Source organism: Anneissia japonica, unplaced genomic scaffold (assembly GCF_011630105.1).
Source record: "Anneissia japonica isolate Jap-2015-1 unplaced genomic scaffold, ASM1163010v1 scaffold34487_len40036_cov180, whole genome shotgun sequence".
Classification (NCBI taxonomy): Eukaryota; Metazoa; Echinodermata; class Crinoidea; order Comatulida; family Comatulidae; genus Anneissia; species Anneissia japonica.
Genome location: NW_022749602.1, coordinates 1 through 19,022, shown reverse-complemented (window position 1 = coordinate 19,022; position 19,022 = coordinate 1). Strand labels below are relative to the sequence as shown.

The 19,022-nt window shown below is 35.1% G+C and overlaps 1 protein-coding gene across 1 annotated transcript in view; it reads left to right on the top strand.

Moving 5' to 3' along the window:
• The window catches only part of LOC117121120 (kinesin-like protein klp-3), a 15,784-nt gene extending 569 nt beyond the window's left edge, over positions 1 to 15,215 (top strand). The window contains exons 2-16 of the mRNA XM_033266221.1: positions 849 to 1,665; positions 2,627 to 2,734; positions 3,485 to 3,754; positions 4,400 to 4,513; positions 5,580 to 5,789; positions 6,531 to 6,602; positions 7,234 to 7,362; positions 7,878 to 8,001; positions 8,724 to 8,863; positions 9,118 to 9,291; positions 10,237 to 10,434; positions 11,041 to 11,249; positions 11,857 to 12,043; positions 12,212 to 12,307; positions 12,871 to 15,215. Of these exons, the coding sequence (XP_033122112.1) occupies positions 961 to 1,665; positions 2,627 to 2,734; positions 3,485 to 3,754; positions 4,400 to 4,513; positions 5,580 to 5,789; positions 6,531 to 6,602; positions 7,234 to 7,362; positions 7,878 to 8,001; positions 8,724 to 8,863; positions 9,118 to 9,291; positions 10,237 to 10,434; positions 11,041 to 11,249; positions 11,857 to 12,043; positions 12,212 to 12,307; positions 12,871 to 12,999 (2,865 nt within the window). The 5' untranslated portion in view covers positions 849 to 960 and the 3' untranslated portion in view covers positions 13,000 to 15,215. The remainder of the gene's footprint in view (positions 1 to 848; positions 1,666 to 2,626; positions 2,735 to 3,484; positions 3,755 to 4,399; positions 4,514 to 5,579; positions 5,790 to 6,530; positions 6,603 to 7,233; positions 7,363 to 7,877; positions 8,002 to 8,723; positions 8,864 to 9,117; positions 9,292 to 10,236; positions 10,435 to 11,040; positions 11,250 to 11,856; positions 12,044 to 12,211; positions 12,308 to 12,870) is intronic.
• Positions 15,216 to 19,022: the final 3,807 nt, after the last annotated feature.

Genomic DNA, 19,022 nt, shown 5'->3' with positions numbered 1-19,022 from the left:
GTATAAGAGACAGGTATAAAGCAGAGGTAACAGGATATAATAATATTCAACCATTTGGAAATTATGGCGGCTATGCTGCAGATGAATTCTATGGTGGTGCTCGGACGGTGCGATATGGACAGAATGCAACAGGTCGACACCGACAAGCAGCTCATTTAATTCAGCAGCAACAGAGGGTAGCTAATGCCCTTCGACCACAGTCTCATGATGTACCGCATAAGAATAAAGACACATTCAGTCTTGCAAAGCAGATACAAAAAATGGAGGTGAGTAGGCCTATTAACTGCTAGTCTCCATTATTTCAGAAATCCACATTTTATGTAAAATGCAGGTATCAAACAGGTGGTATATACTACTACTACTTTCTATTAATTGAGGAATCAGTACTTACACAATCACATCAGCTCTTAATACAAGATTGGTGCTCATGTTCTACATCTTCCTTTTCAAACCACCATATCTTCCATCCCAAGCTTTTATCTTATCCCATCTTGATTTCCGCAATTCATTATAGACACTTTAAAGAATCTCAAATTTCAACAGACTTCAAGAGCTGTCTCTTATACACATCTAGATGTGTATAAGAGACAGTATATATATATATAGGCCTAGGATGATTTTTATAAATATCTGTCTGCACATTTTGGAAAATAAAAAATTAGGCCTTGACCTATCTCTTAATATGTAACCAATGTATTTTGCATTAGTTATGATTCTGCGCATCTATTTTCTTAGCAATTTTCCGTGCAAATTTGAGATAGTTTTCAGGTATCAACCGCGCAGTTAAAACACTTTACATTTTTTTTGGTAATGTCGTAGGTAAGCTTGTACTTTTCTTTCAATTTCAGCATTGGAATATTAGTTCCGATATGATTGTGCATTGTTGGCATAAGCTACCCACAAAAAACATGTTTAAAAAGTCTGGAGAAATCTGCCACTGATCTCCCCAGATTCAAACCAATGGGTAGTGGTGCCTCAAAGGCACCAAAGCCACAAGTAGTCAAAGTGATGCCAGAACCTACAACGACAAAACAGCGCAAGAAAAGAAATCAAGAATTTCGTGAAATAGAAATTACAAATCCTAGTGCTGAAGCAAGTAGCTTTGAAAAAGGTCACCCTAGTACAAGGGGTCAAGGAGCGCCCTCCAATGGTTTGTCACAAGGCAGCAGTCATGTGATAGAAGAACCTCTAGGAAATGAACAGATGAAAAGTCAATTACAGAAACATCTTGAAAATCCAAATTTTGATGAACTAAATCATAAATTGGAGGGCAGTGGTCAGGTAGCAGGAAATGGAAGTGTGCAGCAAGAAGCTGAAAGGGGAAGGTGGTATGACGAAAATCAGAGATGGCACCCAAAGAATCAGTTACAAGGTGGAAATTCACATGATCACAGTAGGCCAGAAATTAGTCAGTATAAAGCAGAGGTAACAGGATATAATAATATTCAACCATTTGGAAATTATGGCGGCTATGCTGCAGATGAATTCTATGGTGGTGCTCGGACGGTGCGATATGGACAGAATGCAACAGGTCGACACCGACAAGCAGCTCATTTAATTCAGCAGCAACAGAGGGTAGCTAATGCCCTTCGACCACAGTCTCATGATGTACCGCATAAGAATAAAGACACATTCAGTCTTGCAAAGCAGATACAAAAAATGGAGGTGAGTAGGCCTATTAACTGCTAGTCTCCATTATTTCAGAAATCCACATTTTATGTAAAATGCAGGTATCAAACAGGTGGTATATACTACTACTACTTACTATTAATTGAGGAATCAGTACTTACACAATCACATCAGCTCTTAATACAAGATTGGTGTTCATGTTCTAATTCTTCCTTTTCAAACCACCATATCTTCAATCCCAGGCTTTAATCTTATCCCTTCTTGATTTCTGCAATTCATTATTGACACTTTAAAGAATCTCAAATTTCAACAGACTTCAAGAGGGTTCAGAACTTGGCTGCATGAAGTATAACTTTCACAATTTTTTTGCTCCTGCATCACACACCTGTTCTCTGAGAACTGGACATTTACCCATTGAATTTCATGTTTAAGTTCAAGATCTTCTTCCTCACTACTAAAGCACTTTTCTTTCAGTGCTCATTCCAAAACTACATTTGTGGCAAAGACAAGCTAAACCAGTCACTCGTCGCAAATCGTGTTTCACAGAAAATGGCAAAATCATGCTGGAATGTCAAATTTTTGAAAATCTATTTTATTGCACTAAACTAACCTTTATATACCTACACATCATTCTATGCTGTTATTTTCCCAATGTGCAATGTTAAAACAACATTTTTTAGGGATTTGATGATAGTTTCTGCATGAGAAATGCCTGAAATCATAAACTTTGAAGGCTGATTTCTCATATAATAGTTCTTTCAACAGCTGTGTGTTTAAACGCTTGTAACTTCATAAGGAAATGTCCGATTTGAATGATTTTTTTACCATTTTATAGCTATTATTTTACTCCATAACACTGTATTAATAACTCAAAATTGATTTTTGCGACGATTGACTGGTTTGGCTTGTCTTTGCCACATTTATGTTAATGGATACACCTTCAGAAAATCCGATGATTTTATTATTCCAAGAATTATTTTAATTTTGTATTTCTTAGGATGAAGATGTGATTGTATTTGAAACATTTTATCACCATAATGGAAGATCATACACCTGCATCAATCAAGGAGGCCAACGATTCTACATGGACTCCTTTGACACGCAGGTACAGTATTGGAGCTGACAGACAATAGCTTGATATTGATGCGGCAAGCCTATTATAGATGCACTTGCCCATGACCTTGTTTTCTCTACAAAATGTATATTCAAACCAAACCATGTCTTAGAATTCAGACGATAACTGATGACTATGTGACGTTATTACATCCTCAATCTATCGTTGTCATCTTATCATTAAAAGACACTTTATACATCTCTAATGAGGCATGCCATCCCAAATCCAGCATCAGTGACTAAAAAAAAAATGAAGATTGACTTACTATTGCCAAAGTTATAAGTAGAAGTACTGTATTATGGCTCCTCTGTATTAACGTATGCAATGCTGCGACATTCTCCTGCTAATTTCTCAGTTTAAAAATTATCGACAGTATGTTGATTTTGGAATGCAAGCCTCAAATATGGATTTCAAATTAAAATTAATATGAAAATGTTGCATATTGTTATGTTGTTAATGTTAGCTTTCAGCCTAATATTGTTGGTTGTACTTTGTTACAAATGTCATAACATCACAGCACTTATTTTTATCTGAATTCGCCCATTATATTGTTTGTTTTATGTCATGTTATAAAATGAATATCATATTGTGGCTGCTCAGTTATACACCTATCACTTAAATACAAACTAGGATTAAGTTCAGAGGTTGGCTTGTACCTTCATATTTGAATAAGATTGAATCTGAATAAAATTGAAGTACAAATTTATAATAATACTAATTCTCTATAATGCATAATAATAGGAATGGCAGCCATTTCCCAACCTCTGGTACTCTCAAGGCCACTTTGAGCGGGATGGAGAAGCAATAAAAGACGCCGAACAGGCTGACCCTCTAGCCCGTCAGGAGCTCCAATTTGGTATGACGCCATCAACAAGTTACAACCAACAATCACTGCCCACATCTTTAAGAGATATTAATGTCTCCCCTGGACTTGGTGGCTCTCAAATGGATGATCGAGCTGGTACCATTCAACATCCCACAAGAGGGCGCATTCTGACATACATCTTTGAGGTAAGATTCATTCAAGTGCCTCCTCATACTGTACTGTATTCAGGATGTTTACATTTTAAACTAGAGTAATTATTCCATAGAGTACATTTTTTCGCCCTGTGCCTGAATACAGTACTAACAATAAGCAGGCCATGTATGATGGGTGGCACTGTGTACCCTCAAGAAAATAATGAAATCACCCGACGTATTCAGGTACAGTACATTGTTTTCTTGAGTGCTGTGGGTATAAAATCAGATTTCCTTGACCTGGACGATATCTTTTGACTATCTCTTTCGAAAATTGAGGGGGCTTTTTCTTCGATTATTATGCACCATTCCGCGAAATTTTATGATGATCCAATCATTAGTTTTGTGTAATTTGCTAACAGTCAACGAACAGAAAGACAGACAAAAGGACCTTGGCAGAGGTAACAAACAGAAAGGACGAATGCAGGGGTCACCAAATTTATGACCTTGACATGCAGTACGGTACTGCATCATTTAAAATGGCTTTATAGACAATAAATTTAGACTGCATTACAATAATAATATGCTTTTTTAACATTTAATCATTGTTAGCATGTTACCTAGACCAATTAAAGGTCCCAAACTTAGAGTGAATGTTTATCGTTAATATTGCTTCATTTACTTTTTTCTTGTATTTAGGAGAAACGCAACATCCACTGTTACTTTGATGATGCAACAGGGGGATGGATTAAGATGCCGATTTCTTGGGAACAGCACACAGATTTCATCAAACCCCTCGTACAACAGATTAAGGTATGAAATGGACAGGATTTTGAAGGCTTGTGTTTGACAGCTGTAGTAGAAAATATATTAAAGATTAGCTATTCTATAAAATTTACCAATCCAACCATCGGTGGAAAATTTATTGAAAATCGCTCATTTTTGCCTTAAAATAGGAGGTGAATCTACTTTTTATTTTCCTATTCTATACTGAATTTTTCATATTGATATTATTTTAATATGTATTTTTTTTTGTATTATGCAGTAGTTTGAGAATAATGTAATGAATTTTTCATATTGATATTATTTTAATATGTATTTTTTTTGTATTATGCAGTAGTTTGAGAATAATGTAATGAATTTTTCATATTGATATTATTTTAATATATATATTTTTTTGTATTATGCAGTAGTTTGAGAATAATGTAATGAATTTTTCATATTGATATTATTTTAATATGTATTTTTTTGTATTATGCAGTAGTTTGAGAATAATGTAATGAATTTTTCATATTGATATTATTTTAATATGTATTTTTTTGTATTATGCAGTAGTTTGAGAATAGTGTAATGAATTTTTCATATTGATATTATTTTAAAATGTATTTTTTTTGTATTATGCAATAGTTTGAGAATAATGTAAGCTAAAGCCCTGTCCAGACTATCAAATTTTATTTGACAAAAACATGTGACATGCCTAAATATGGTCATGATGACATCACATCCTGACCATACATCATGACTATATATGGTCATACAACCTTTTTTTTTTGTCAAAGAATTTTGATAGCGTGTACAGAGCTTAAGGTATAAAAACTGTTGTATGCCCTCTTACAGTCATGATATGCCTATATATGGTCATGATGTGATGCCATCATGACCATATTTAGGCATTTAACATGTTTTTGTCAAACTAAATATGATAGTCTGGACAGGATTTAAGGCAAAAGAGGGAGTATAGCAGCTTTGCCGCATTATTTGCTGATTAATTAAGTGCCTTGGGTTTAAATTCTGGTGGGAACAAAACCTTTTTCCCAGAGTACTGTATAAAAGATGTACAGAGATTTTGTTCCTACAATTAATTTATTTTCTTATTCAGGAAACGCTCCCAACATGGGAAGATAAATATGATATTGTTGCTGCTTTACGGCAAAGTAACTATGACCTTGATGATACCGTGTCAACATACTATGCAGTGGGGGACACAGGAGTAATGGACACCCCCGATAGACTTGCCGGATTGAACTCTAACGTGATCAAGGAAAAAGATGACCGGATTTCCATTCTGCAAACAAAACTCGCAAAATTAGTAAGTTGAGAGTTTTATGCTGGGTTATTATATTTTTATTATATTTGTTATACTATAGAGATAAGATAAAGATAGTTTTTTTCTTCTACAAAGAGATACTTCTTTATGCACCCAATCCGTATAACATATAAATATATACATCTTAAGACAGTAAAATACAAACATATTTTCCACCAATTAAAATGACATTAGAGTATTCCATTATTCCATTGTCGTTATGATGATGATGATTATTAATATTGTAAATATAATATAATCTGTTATAACTATTTATTATTGTTTTATTATTGTAATTGTTTTCATTATAAATACGGTAATTATATATCTTAATAAATACACCGATGTTATCATACTTATTTAGGAATTTATTTATTCACTGTTTTTATACAGTAGTTTTAATTATTCTAATTTTTTAAATTTTCATATCTCTCAGAGCTGAGCGGTTGGCTGATGTATTGTTCCTTCCTCTTGTGCTAAACACCCCAATTCAAACCTGGCCAGCATCGGGTTTTAATTGGAATCTCATCGCTTGGCTGTTTGAATAGCCCTCATATTGAGAGTTAGATGAGTTAATGACAATGTTTGTGTCCGTTATGTTGTAGTTAAGTTGGATGGTGCTGAACTGTGGCTGCAGTGGGTCTCCAGGGGCCCAGCCCAAATTCCCGATTTCCTATTGAATGAGGACCAATAGAGATTTATTATTAATATGGGTCATAACAAGTCACAACCCTTTTTTTTCAGTCAAGAGAGCATGAAATGATGAAAATGGAGAACCACGAGCTTGAGACAGATAACAATATTATGAAAGTCCAGGTAAGTTTTATCCTGTAGTTGGACTTTCAAATATGGGAAGGGGGCTGCCCACAGGACAGGGGATTAAACCTTTCTTTTGTGAGTATGAGTAAGTTTTATTTGATCTCTGAAAACAGCTGGATGAAACAGAAAAATTAAATGTGCTCAGATCTTCATGAAGTACTGATTTTACAAGAACTTCATTGACTACATGTTTCTTACAGAGGCATCTTCAAGAGTTTGTTCATGATTTTTTAAGATGATGAAAAATAAACTGTGAGGTGATGTGTGTGGTATTTCTTTGTTGGTGCTTTTTAGGTTTACGGTAATTTTTTGGTTCCTTTCTTCTGTAGTGCCTTGAGCATTACTGCAGTGGATATGTGTGCTTTATAAACATTTTTGTGATGATGCAATTTGGATGTGTGATGTAGAGGGCACTGTAGCACTTCTAGTTTGCTTCATTGTACTTGTATTTTCATATATGCAGACACAGGAATTCTGAATTTGCATATCCATGCAAATACACAGATGTTCGCAACCGCAGTGTATATGCTTTTGCGGGCTCTCGCAACAAGTTTTCTGCAATATTAAATATGCCGCTTAATGGAAATTTTTTATTTTATGATGAAAATGAATGTTTATGTCTATAAAGTTTACCATGCTACAAGAGCAAGTTACAACTTTGGAGGTGGATGTGAAAACAGCAAACCTAAAGGTTACATCTTTGCAGCAAGAACGTCCAAACACCGCAAGACCAATCACTCGGATGAATACTAAGATAGTAAGTGTCAAATTTAGATGTAAAATATTATTATTCATTTATTCAAATATATTTTAAGTGGGTAGTCCTTTCATCCTGGCTGATATGAAGGGGCCCACTTAAACAAATCAATGACAAAACTAAACAGTATAAAGGTAATGGAATAACACAGACAGAAAGCTATAATAAGAAACACAAACATATACATGAAAATAAAGTTGGTAAGCAGGGAATCAGAACTAAAACCCGGAATTGAGAATGCAAGATTTGAGTTTTAGTGTAAATGAATGGAAAGATCTAGAAAACTTAAATGGAATTTTATTTTTTTATGCTTCTTCAATCCTTTTGGACCCCTCCTGCATCTGCCAATGACCTATTAATTTATAGTCTAAGAGCTTATTTATATTTGGGGGTGGGGGTGAGTGTGGGGGCTATGAACAAAGCATATTTCTGTATGATTTATTATTAATAATATAAATGCAATATGTACAGGCACAAACTTTAATTTTTTTACTGGAATTATTTTTTTTTATCAGCAAGCCCCAGAGCCCCAGGTCCCAGTTATTGATGAGGAAACTCTGAAGAAGGTTGACAAGCAGATTAAGGCACTAGACAAGGCTCATCGTGGTCTGAAAAATCATGTTAAGGAGTGCTTTGCAGGTAAGACTCTTGATGTATTCATTGTGGTTGGTTTATTATGGTTTACTGAGTCAAAGATTGTAGATTGTAGAGAGATAGAGTTGCAGAATATTTGGAAAAGGATTGGAAGTGAATATAATGGTAAGGTTAAGGTGGGAGAATAAACCATAACTCGCAGTTTCCTTGTGCTGAATTGCGTATAGGCGTAGTCCGTGACTACCTAGCGGCCGTAAAGAGGCACTTATATTCACATCATTCCACAATGACAAGGGCTGAAATAAACCATAGCATCAGGGTAACCCCCTACGCTTCAGAAAGACGCAACAGGTTCTTGAAATTGAACACGAGATAGATGCGTACATTGGACCTTTATTTTAAGTCTTTGACTTCTACCAAATGAACCATGTGCGAGGATCGGCTCAAACCAGCACTGATGTTAAGGGCTGTAGTTAGCGGTGCCCCTGCCTTACCACTTGGCCACTCAACTTGCCCAATGCCATTCGACTCATAGAAGGATAAGAATACCATTGGGAGAGAATAGGAAAGGGGTGGGGAACAGAGTCAGATTGGACCAAGATTGCAAATGAGCTGGTAGAATGGAATGATGAATTATGGAGACATGAAATGAAGGCTAAGAGACGAAAATTAGCAAGATTAGATAACAAGGCAAATGCAGAGGAGGGGTGGTACATAGTGAAAGTAAGAGATGCATTAGAAATGAATATCATTTGCTTTTATCACAGACATAAATGACTTATTGGGACAGGCGCGTAAAGCTGTGTCACAGATGACAAACATTGGAAGCAGCACTAATCAAGAGCTGGAGGATTTGAAGGTGCTTTACAAGAAAGAGTGTCTTCAAAGGAAACTCCTTTACAATCAGGTGAATAGGAACAAAAATCAATGTAACAACACCACAGCAATCTTTTATAAAACTCAGGCCAACTCAGTCAACGCCGCATGATGCAGCCTGATGCACTTCATTGGAGAACAGTCTTAAGCTGTAGCAAGAATATTTAACAAGTGAACAACCAAAATTTTGGCCAACCAAAATGGATAGAAATTCTTTATAAACTAAAACAGTAAAAACAGTACCGCGTGATTTAATCAACAATATTTTTTTCCTACATACTGTAGATTCAAGAACTACGTGGCAATATACGCGTTTTCTGCCGTGTACGCTTTGACGATCGGACTGAGAACTGTCATGAGTTTCCATCCGATCAAGATATTATGTGCAATAATGCAGCGGGAAAGAAGGCCAGCTTTATGTTTGACAAAGTATTCACTCCGGAATCAACTCAGACAGAGGTAAAGTATAGTATAACTAAAAACCATGCATTCCATGGTGACACCACTGAGCATGCCTGGTAAAAGTGTATTAAAGTCCGGTGACCAGATGCAATATGCATTTCATGGTGACACAACCACTGAGCATGCCTGGTAAAAGTGTAAGACTGATGACCAGATGCAGTGTGCCTTTTCACTGAGGCATTTAAAAACCAACCAGTATTTTGGGCTATATACTGTACAGTAGTGTACGAATAATTTGGTGCTGCGTAACGGCCTTGAGTTCTCGGGGAGGCGGACCCCCAACCAATAGATGCCCTGCTGAGGCCCAAGCCCCTGTTACAACTACTCAGGACTGCAGTACAGATACTTGACCAGCGGTCTTTCATGGGAAAAGCTTCATTCTCCAGATTATAAGGGACCAGGAAGGGACACAGTCCCCTTTTAATAATATCACTGCTGATTATGTACTTAAATGCATCACACATTTTAAAAAAATAGAACTGACATTGTATAAACAATAATACTTTTTTTTTTTCCAGCCACATTCATATCTTTTTAGGTACCAGAATACCCACCCCTAAATCATTTTGTTGTCGAAAATACATTGCTGACATGCAAGGATCCCAACATTTTATCGCCCCTGGCCCCATGACTCGTCACACCACTGTGCTTGACGTGTTTTCTAAAGATAATTTTCATAGTCAGAGGTACATTGATTTTTGTCTTGCCTTCTACCCGGGTATTTGTGTCAGTGGTACACCATGAAAATATTCCAGAGTGTATATGTTCCTTGATCCTTTTCTATAGTACTCTAATTGGCATTTCTGACCTTTCAGCTAAATGCAACAAAAGCAGCCATAGGAATCCAACTATGATTAACATTGGAGCAACAAACCTTTTTACTTTTAGCAACATTAAAGCATAAATTACAAGTAAGTCTTTTTTCTATGGAAATATTCCTAGGTATTTGCGGAGGTTCTACCAACGATAACATCTTGTGTCGATGGCTACAATGTCTGTATCATGGCATATGGTCAAACTGGATCGGGAAAGACGTTCACAATGATGGGACCACCTGCGGACCCTGGTGTTAATATCAGATCCATCAGGGAGCTACTGAAAGTCTGCAGTGAACGTACTAAGATATCCTACACCCTTAAGGTAAGGCTGGTGCAGAAGTCAGCACTTTGTTTGTTTAAGGATACTCTGCTGAGCTTGTAATACAGTATATAATTTAGTATATTTTATTGTGGTAGGTAAGGTTATAATTTATCCAATAACAGATACATAATTAATATTAGTATTATTATTTTAGCAGTATACTATACCATTGTATAAACTTTTGCACATTGCCACATGTCATGACCATGTCTCATTACCATGTTTCAGTACACTATGTCACATTACCAAGTCTCATGACCGTGATTGTCATAATTTTATGTTATATTACCATGTCTCACGACCAAGTCTCATTACCAATTTACCATGTCTCATGACCATATCATGATACCATGTCTCATACCAATTTACCATGTCTCATAACCAAGTCCCATGACCGCTGATCACCTTGTCTCAATACCATGTCTCATCACCATGTCACGTTACAATGTCTCATGACCAATTCTCATTACCATGTCTCATTCATGTCTGAATATCATGGCATGTTACCATGTCTCATGACCATGAGTTTGTGACCACGTCTCATGACCATGTCCTATGACCATTTCTCATTACTATGTCTTCTTGGTTTGATTGCCTCACTTATAGGTTTCTATGGTTGAGGTATATAATGAGCATGTACGGGATTTACTGTCAGAGCAAAACAAGGAAGCATTGGACATAAGGATGCAGGGGAAGAGACTAGTCATTAAGGGACTGACAGAGTTCCAAGTGAACGACGAGAGTGACATCACTAAGGTCATGGAAATTGGAGACAGGAATCGGTCTGTAGCATCTACCAAAATGAATTCAAGCAGGTAATAATGATGATGATACTGTATTACTGTAATTATGATGATGATTATTATGATGGTAGTGGTGTTGAGAGTGATTACTTGTTTTATTATGAAGACAATGTTTAGCCGTTTGTTTCATTATGAAGACAATGTTTAGCTGTGTTTGTCTGCTATAGAACAAAATAAAACAAATAATAGCAACACTTTTAAGACTAACCTCTGTAATGTAATCACATCAAAACTGAAGGCTTTAGAAACCTTGTTTACTCCCTCTACACTCAGGATTAGCAGTAAAGTATGAACAAGAACTAATAAAAAAAAAATTAATATCTTTTCATTTGAGATTAAATTTTATAAAAGTTAGTCTTAAAAGTGCTGCTGTCTTTCTTTTTTTATATTGTTTCATTATGTATTTTGTAGTCGTCTTAAACTTAGCTTTTGTGAATATTGTTCATGTCTATGATTTTGCTTTTACTATATTTTAATACATGACAAGAACTTAAATTGTGCTAAAAATGACAATAAGAAATTAACAATGATGACGATAATGATAATGACAACTGAAGACTGAGGATGATGAGGGTGGTGGGAGAAGTGAAAAGATATTAATTTTCTTTTTTTTTATTAGTTCTCGTTCACACTTACTGCTAATCCTGACTGTAGAGGGAGTCAACAAGGTGTCTAACGCCACAAGTTTTGGGTCACTGACTCTGGTTGATTTAGCTGGATCTGAGAGAATTGCCAAGACAGAGGCAACTGGGCAAAGATTAGTGGAGGCTGCCGCTATTAACAAGTCACTTACCTCACTCGGACAGGTGATTTTTTTTATTGTAATAGGTACCCCTATTTTGGGTTGCAACCGAACATTTGTGAGTCAAGGATTTAGAAGATTGATTATCAACAATTTATTCACAAATTTTAGGATTAATTAGTGAATTAATTAATTAATTAATTAGTTAATTTGTGTTATTTCTTTCTTACAGGTTTTCACAGGCTTGAGATTAAATACTTTGCATATACCTTACAGAAATTCCAAATTAACACACCTTCTTCAGCCATCACTAGGAGGAGATGCAAAAGTAAGATTTCTTATGTCTTCATGCATGTAAAAAAAGCAACTGAAATTGTCTTAAGTGCTAAAAACCAGCTATAGCTTGAAAACAATTTCAGCTATAATACGGGCTGCTATAATATCCAGGGACAGAACTACAACCGCTGGGCCAACAAGCAAAATCAGTCACAAAGACATGGGCATGACTTCCATATCCTACACTCAGCAAGTTGAAACACAGAATTCACAAACATACTCTCATATGTGGGAATGGTTGATACAGCAGTTGTGCTCTGGTTTGTCAACCTCGAGGTTAGGTTCAAACCTTCACTGTGCATTTTGTTTGTGTCCTTTGACAAGGCACTTTGCCTACGCTTGTCTCTTTGCACCCAGGAGTGTAGTTGAGTACCTGGTTAAAATGTACTGGGGGAATTAAAAAGGTGCCATGGAAGGGAACTGCTCCCCCTACCATAATTGCTGAAGCTTAGTACAATGGGCTCATTCTCCTATGTTCATTAATGAATATGGAACTAGATTTTACCTTTTACTCTCATGAAAATTGTATTTCTGCATGTGTTAAATATTTTTCAGGCTTGTTTATTTGTTAACGTGAGTCCAGACAAGAAGAACAAGAGCGAGTCAATGAGCACACTTCAGTTTGGAGCAAACGCTAAACAAGTTCAACTTGGTAAAGCAACTCAAAACATCAAGGGCCATTAAGGAAATGTTAAATAATCTAAAATCTAATACAATAACTTGACCACATGGGCTGCTGCTGTATCACAGATAAAACCCAACCAGAACACTTCTTCAAACATTGAGAGATTGCGGGTTCAATTCCCACCAACAAGGCACAATTAATAAGGAACTTTTTTGTTAATGTTTTATTACCAAAACGATTTTTACTTCATTGTTCCTTTCCTCCGCCATGGAAGTAATTATGTATTCACTGCTATCTGTGTGTTAGCAAGATTACACAAATGCTAAGAATGGATCATTGTAAAATTTAGTGGAATGTTACATCGTAATCGAAGAAAGACATTCCGTTTTTGGAAGGAAAGGTCAAAGGACAAGGCAAAGGTCATAGAAATTCAAATTTCCCACCATATTCATTCAGCACTCAAGAAAACAAGGTGCATGAATATGATGGGCAATTCCATTATTTCCTTGAGAGTGTGCTGCAGTCTCTCCCATCATACACGGCCTGCATATTGTGTAGGTTCATGGCCACTCTATGGAGTGTCTGCTATAGTTCGAGCATTGTTTATACCATCATTTTATGTTTATGAAATAATATATTATAATAACAATAGATAATAATAACTTGTGCTAAATATTGTCTTCGTAAAAAATTTGTAAGAGTTCTATTAGAGGCTGGAATAATGAGGCAACCCATGATATTCAGTAATAATATTGACTTTATATTTTTTTTATAAAAGTTATTTTGCTTTCACCTGGTGTTTTTTTGTTTTTTTTTCTGGGTGTTATTTTTCTCTTGTTTGTACTGTGTGGCTTCTGCTTTTTAAGGTTTCTCCATATGTTCATATATCCATATACATTTGCATAGAGGTTTATATTTATATACTGTTATGTATTTTACATTGTTTCTTACCTGTAAGTGGCGATTCTTCACTGTTGGAAAACTAAATAAAAATAAAACAATTTGGAGTTATGATATTTCTATTGATGACTGTACATATTAATTTATGCCAGGACCGTCCTACCAACAGACTTTCTTCTGATACATTTATGTTATCTGTTCCTCAATGTAAATCAAAATCCCATAAATATAAAATTTTCAGAAAATTATGCCCATCTGGAATAACCTTCCTTTAGTAGGGGGTGGAGGGATTTAGGGGGACTGCCTGGTCCCCATTTTGAAAATTAAAATTTAAAAAAAAGAAAGAAAAAGAAATTATTGATCGCCCAAAATACAAGATACAAGATAACTTTATTGTCCGAATGAAAATTACATTTGGATGTTACATCGCATGAAAAATGCATCAGGGCTTATTTCTGGGTGTATAGAAAACAAAAATTTCATTGTCGCATGATTGACCCCCTAGAGTAGTGTTGTCTCTCGGTCACCCCTGCTTTCGGACATCTCTGGATCAACCCCTATTATCTAATTGATTAGATTCTTTTTAACTTTCAAAAAAACAAAATGTTTGAATTTTATAATGCTAAATTGAAATCAAATTTTCTTCCTAAGAATACTTGCACATGGATATTGTTTTGTCACTGCATTGCTGTTGTTAAATGCTGAAATTTTTCTAATTAAATTTTTTTTTTTTTTTCAAATTACACAAATCTTTAAGTTTTATTTATTTTTGGTTGTAATTTTACTATTTTAAATGTTATTTTTAGGTGTGAATTTTTAAAATAATATATTTTTTTTATGTATCTGTTGTAATCCATGTAAATATGTCAATTTAAATGAACAAATAATTCAATTCTTTTGAATTTTATTGTAAATAATTATTAATTTCAATAATTTTGATTGTAATATTAATTTAAGCTATAGTAATAATTAAAAAACATAATCTTATTTAATTGTATTTCAATTTAATTTGTAAAAATAATTTGAATAATGTAGGTTTTATTTCATTTTTTCCTTTTTATTCTATTGCAACTTTGTTATATTTATATTTTTATAAAGGTGACAGTTTATTGCAAAAATCAGCAAGAAAATGTCAATGCCATAACTAAATGAATGAATTCCTTCATGAATTAATAAAGTGCAGGAAACATTGAGCAAATTATATAATGCAATATGTAAAAAAATGACTATAGGCTTATTGTATTTATTTATATGAGTTGACTAGTATTGTAAAATACATATAAAAATGATGCGGGCTTTATTAAATAAAACATGTGTTATGAATACACAGGGTACAGTATGCTTATTTCTCCGTGAATAAATAATCATAAACACATTATATAATGCAATATGTATAACAATGACTATAGGCGTATTGTATTTATTTATACGAGTTGACGAGTATTGTGAAATACATATAAAAATTATGTAGGCCTAATTAAACATGTGTTATGAATACACAGGGTGCAATATGATGTGAATTATTTCAATACACCTATTAATTGCCTTTTGATTTAAACCTACAAGTTTATACCTTAGAGTTTTGATTAACAGACTGCTGGTATGGTTTTATATTTTCAATTAATTGACAAATAGACTACGTAGGTATTTTTCCATGGACAGAACTATCAGGTGATAAATGTATACTAAGAGCAATAAGAATCAGGGGAATCAAATTGGGGTGGAGGATCAATGTTATTTTTCACATAGTTACATAATTTTCGTGCTGATTCTGACCTTATGGTACCCAAGGATCATGAAAATATCGATTATTTTTTATTTAAATTTGTACAGCATAATTTTCATAGCGTTTAAAAGTTTTAATTTTCCCAGACTCGCACACATTGGCCTGATTAAGTATCATCCGGTTTAACATTATTCAAGCTTAAAAAGGGTCCAAGTAGCGTTTGTCAACCTTCAGAGTATTGTTGTGATCCGCAGGTCCCAATTGAACACAAAAGAGCCGAAACTGGTCCGGTCAAAAAATCATGCCAAAAAAAAAAAATCGTGAGCTAGGCCTATACACTTTACATTTTTGCAAAAATTTGTCAATTTTTCACCAAGTAGTTTTCGTGCTGATTCTGACCTTACAGTGGTACGTAAGGATCATGCAAATATCAATTATGTTTGAATTAACCTTGTACAGCATTATTTTCTTAGCGTTTAAAAGTTTTAATTTTCCCAGATTCGGACACGTCGTTGGCTTCTCTTATAGATGGTGATAGTTACATTTAGTGGTACGGTTTTTAGAAATGAATGCGTTTAATTATCTGACTTGGGGGAGTGGGCACAAACATTACTAAATAAAATCATGTTATACGGTACTTCATTAGTTGACCACACAAATGATTTGTTTTTATCTTACTCCAGTTATTACTCTTTGATTCTATAATGTTTTTAAATTGAAAACTAATCTTAAGCTTAAATAATATTAAATTGTCATACTGTACTCAATTGGGCCCATGTGTCCGAATTTGGTAAAATTTAAACTTCTAAACACGATATGTTTGTATTTACATTTTATCCTTCGAGTTGAAACACAGTGAAATTAGAGAATGGAATTTAACCGAGACTAAAAAGGTTAACATGGTATCCAAAAAGCATGAATACCGATTACTGGTATCAAAGAACACAAAACCTCCGTACAATTATAGGAGGGTCGAAAAATCGCCCAATTTTGACAAAAACCATAAGCTGTGTGTTTTGCCAAATTGTATTGTTGTACCTGGTCGTTTATTTTTTGAAAAATAATACTTTGGGAGCCTTTGAAGCGAGAATTCTCGGTAGTATGGGAGGTAGAGCTGTTGGCTCAGTATTCTTTTATAGTCATTTGTAAACATAGTATTTACATTATAATAACATTGTAAGGGTCGGCTCAGAGTAGAAAATGTAGTAAACTGTAAATAATATATAAGATACAGTAAATAAACGCAGGTAAAATTATCCCCCTACAAGTCACCTCCGGTATCTCTAATTTATTTATAAAATAATAATTTATATATTAAAAAGTGACTAAGCTACATAGTAAAAACTACCCCACCCGAACACCGTCAAAGTATTTATGAGTGAACTTTCTATTGTTTTTCTCTGTTTATAATGTAATATATGTCTACTCAAATCATTAAGAAGAAAATACCATTTAAGTGCACTTCCTCAAAAAAGGTCTTTATATTTGAAGTCGAAAAACATCAGTGTCGGCGCCACCAGCGTGAGGGATAGTAGATGATCTGGGGAAACGGGAACTTGGACTTCCATCGACAAATTTCGTAGCTAACACTACTTTTACAGTCTCAGGGTGAAATTTCCTGCCATGGATTGTCGAGAAATTTGGATCTTCATATCGGGAAATCTATGGCGCCGTCACTGCATTACGTCCGATTGGGGCAGTGGGGGGGGGGGGGGTCTGGTGGTGAGGTGGTGAGGTTTCGTCGGATCTACGCCATATTGCCAAAATCCAGTTTGCTGAATCCCAGATTGCCTAGTTCACTTTGCCGAAATTCCATTTGCCGAAACCTAGTTTGCCGAAAGTCAGTCAAAATCGGTGTACAGTTGTACACCCGAATCAAGGGGCTGACTAGAGCCTCTATATCAGGGTCACGGCATACAAAAAATCCATGTGTTCGCGTTGGAAGTTTTTCAGGGGTTTTTATATACCACATTATTAGAAACTGACAATCTAAATAACGTTATATGGATACGCCCTGAGGCGTTTATTGTTGGGAATGGTTTTTTTAGGGGGAGTTTATTCGACGGAGGTGTTTATGGGAGGAGAGCATTAATTTTTTTGTGTAAATGGATACGTACTGTCTCAAACGCCCCCTACTTCCACTGTTATTAAAATGTAATTCTACTGGAGTAAAACATTAATAGAAAGTGTTGGGAATGATGTTTCCATTACATCTGTTTACAATATCAAGGGCGAGTTTATTCGAGGAAATATATACGCCACGGCATTTATTGAGGCGTTTATTCAAAATGAGGCTTTAGAAGGGGCGTTTATTCAAAGCTGAGCGTTTACACGGGTACAAATACGGGAATGTAAATATGGCTCTGCCCTGATCCACCCATCATGTTTTCAAAAGCACAGTATGCTGTATTTTGTACGATGGTGACGGCAAATGATTCGGCATCTGGGTTTCGGCAAACTGGGATGTCATGATTTCGGTGAACTGGATACGGCAAACTGGGTTTCGGCATAGAGCCCGTTAATTTGGCAATCATGGGTTTCGGCAAACTGGATTTTGACAAACTAGTCGGTTACCGTTTCGGCCCCAGTGCTAGACCAATTCGAGGATGGACGCTAATAGGGGTGAGCGCTGAACTAATAATTTCTAGGTTTAGCCTGGTAGGGCACTACTGTCCTTGGCAGCAATTTTCCTTCAGATACCTGGTTGGTTGTGCACCTGTCTCATAATATCCAAATTACGGTTGAAGCAAGCGTGTATGTAAACTACCGGAACTGTGTCGTAGACACGTCGGCGGAAAAACATCTTCGAAAATATTGAATTTTGGAATGGTGTTGCTTTCAAATAAAAAAATATACATATAGGTAAGTAGAGAGTGTACCATACTGTAGTTGTACAAGCCTGTATGCCTTCATGGTGTTAGATTTAATTGCGGTATCCATTGTTGTTTTGTTGTTCAGGCCTACATTTTCAGACTGGGAGAGTGTGCTCTAAAATTGTTTTGAGTCCTTTTCATACAATGGCATTAAACCGGAATATCTGAGTGAAAATGTAAACAACAGTAAAAAACAGAGCTAAAGATTTGTTGTTGTGTAATGACATACCGTATAGTCGTAGGCACATGTTTTTGCAACCTTCATTTAACAATGTAATCTAAGTACTCTTTAAAAGTAGACTAAGTGAAATCATTTTAGTTAATTTAATAAAGTGTAATATTATTTATATAGTGACTTTTAATTTAAATACAGTAGGTCTATTATAACAATCGCTAAATATATAAATTCATGATCTTAATGCCGTTAATGTTCTCAACATCATTGTCTGTATATACATTCTATAATTTTTCTATCTAAGATCATTTTAATTAATTTAATAATGTGTAGGCCTAATATTATTTATATAATGACTTAAAAACGATCTATGGGTCATATATTTATCAACATTGTTGTTTTTTTCTA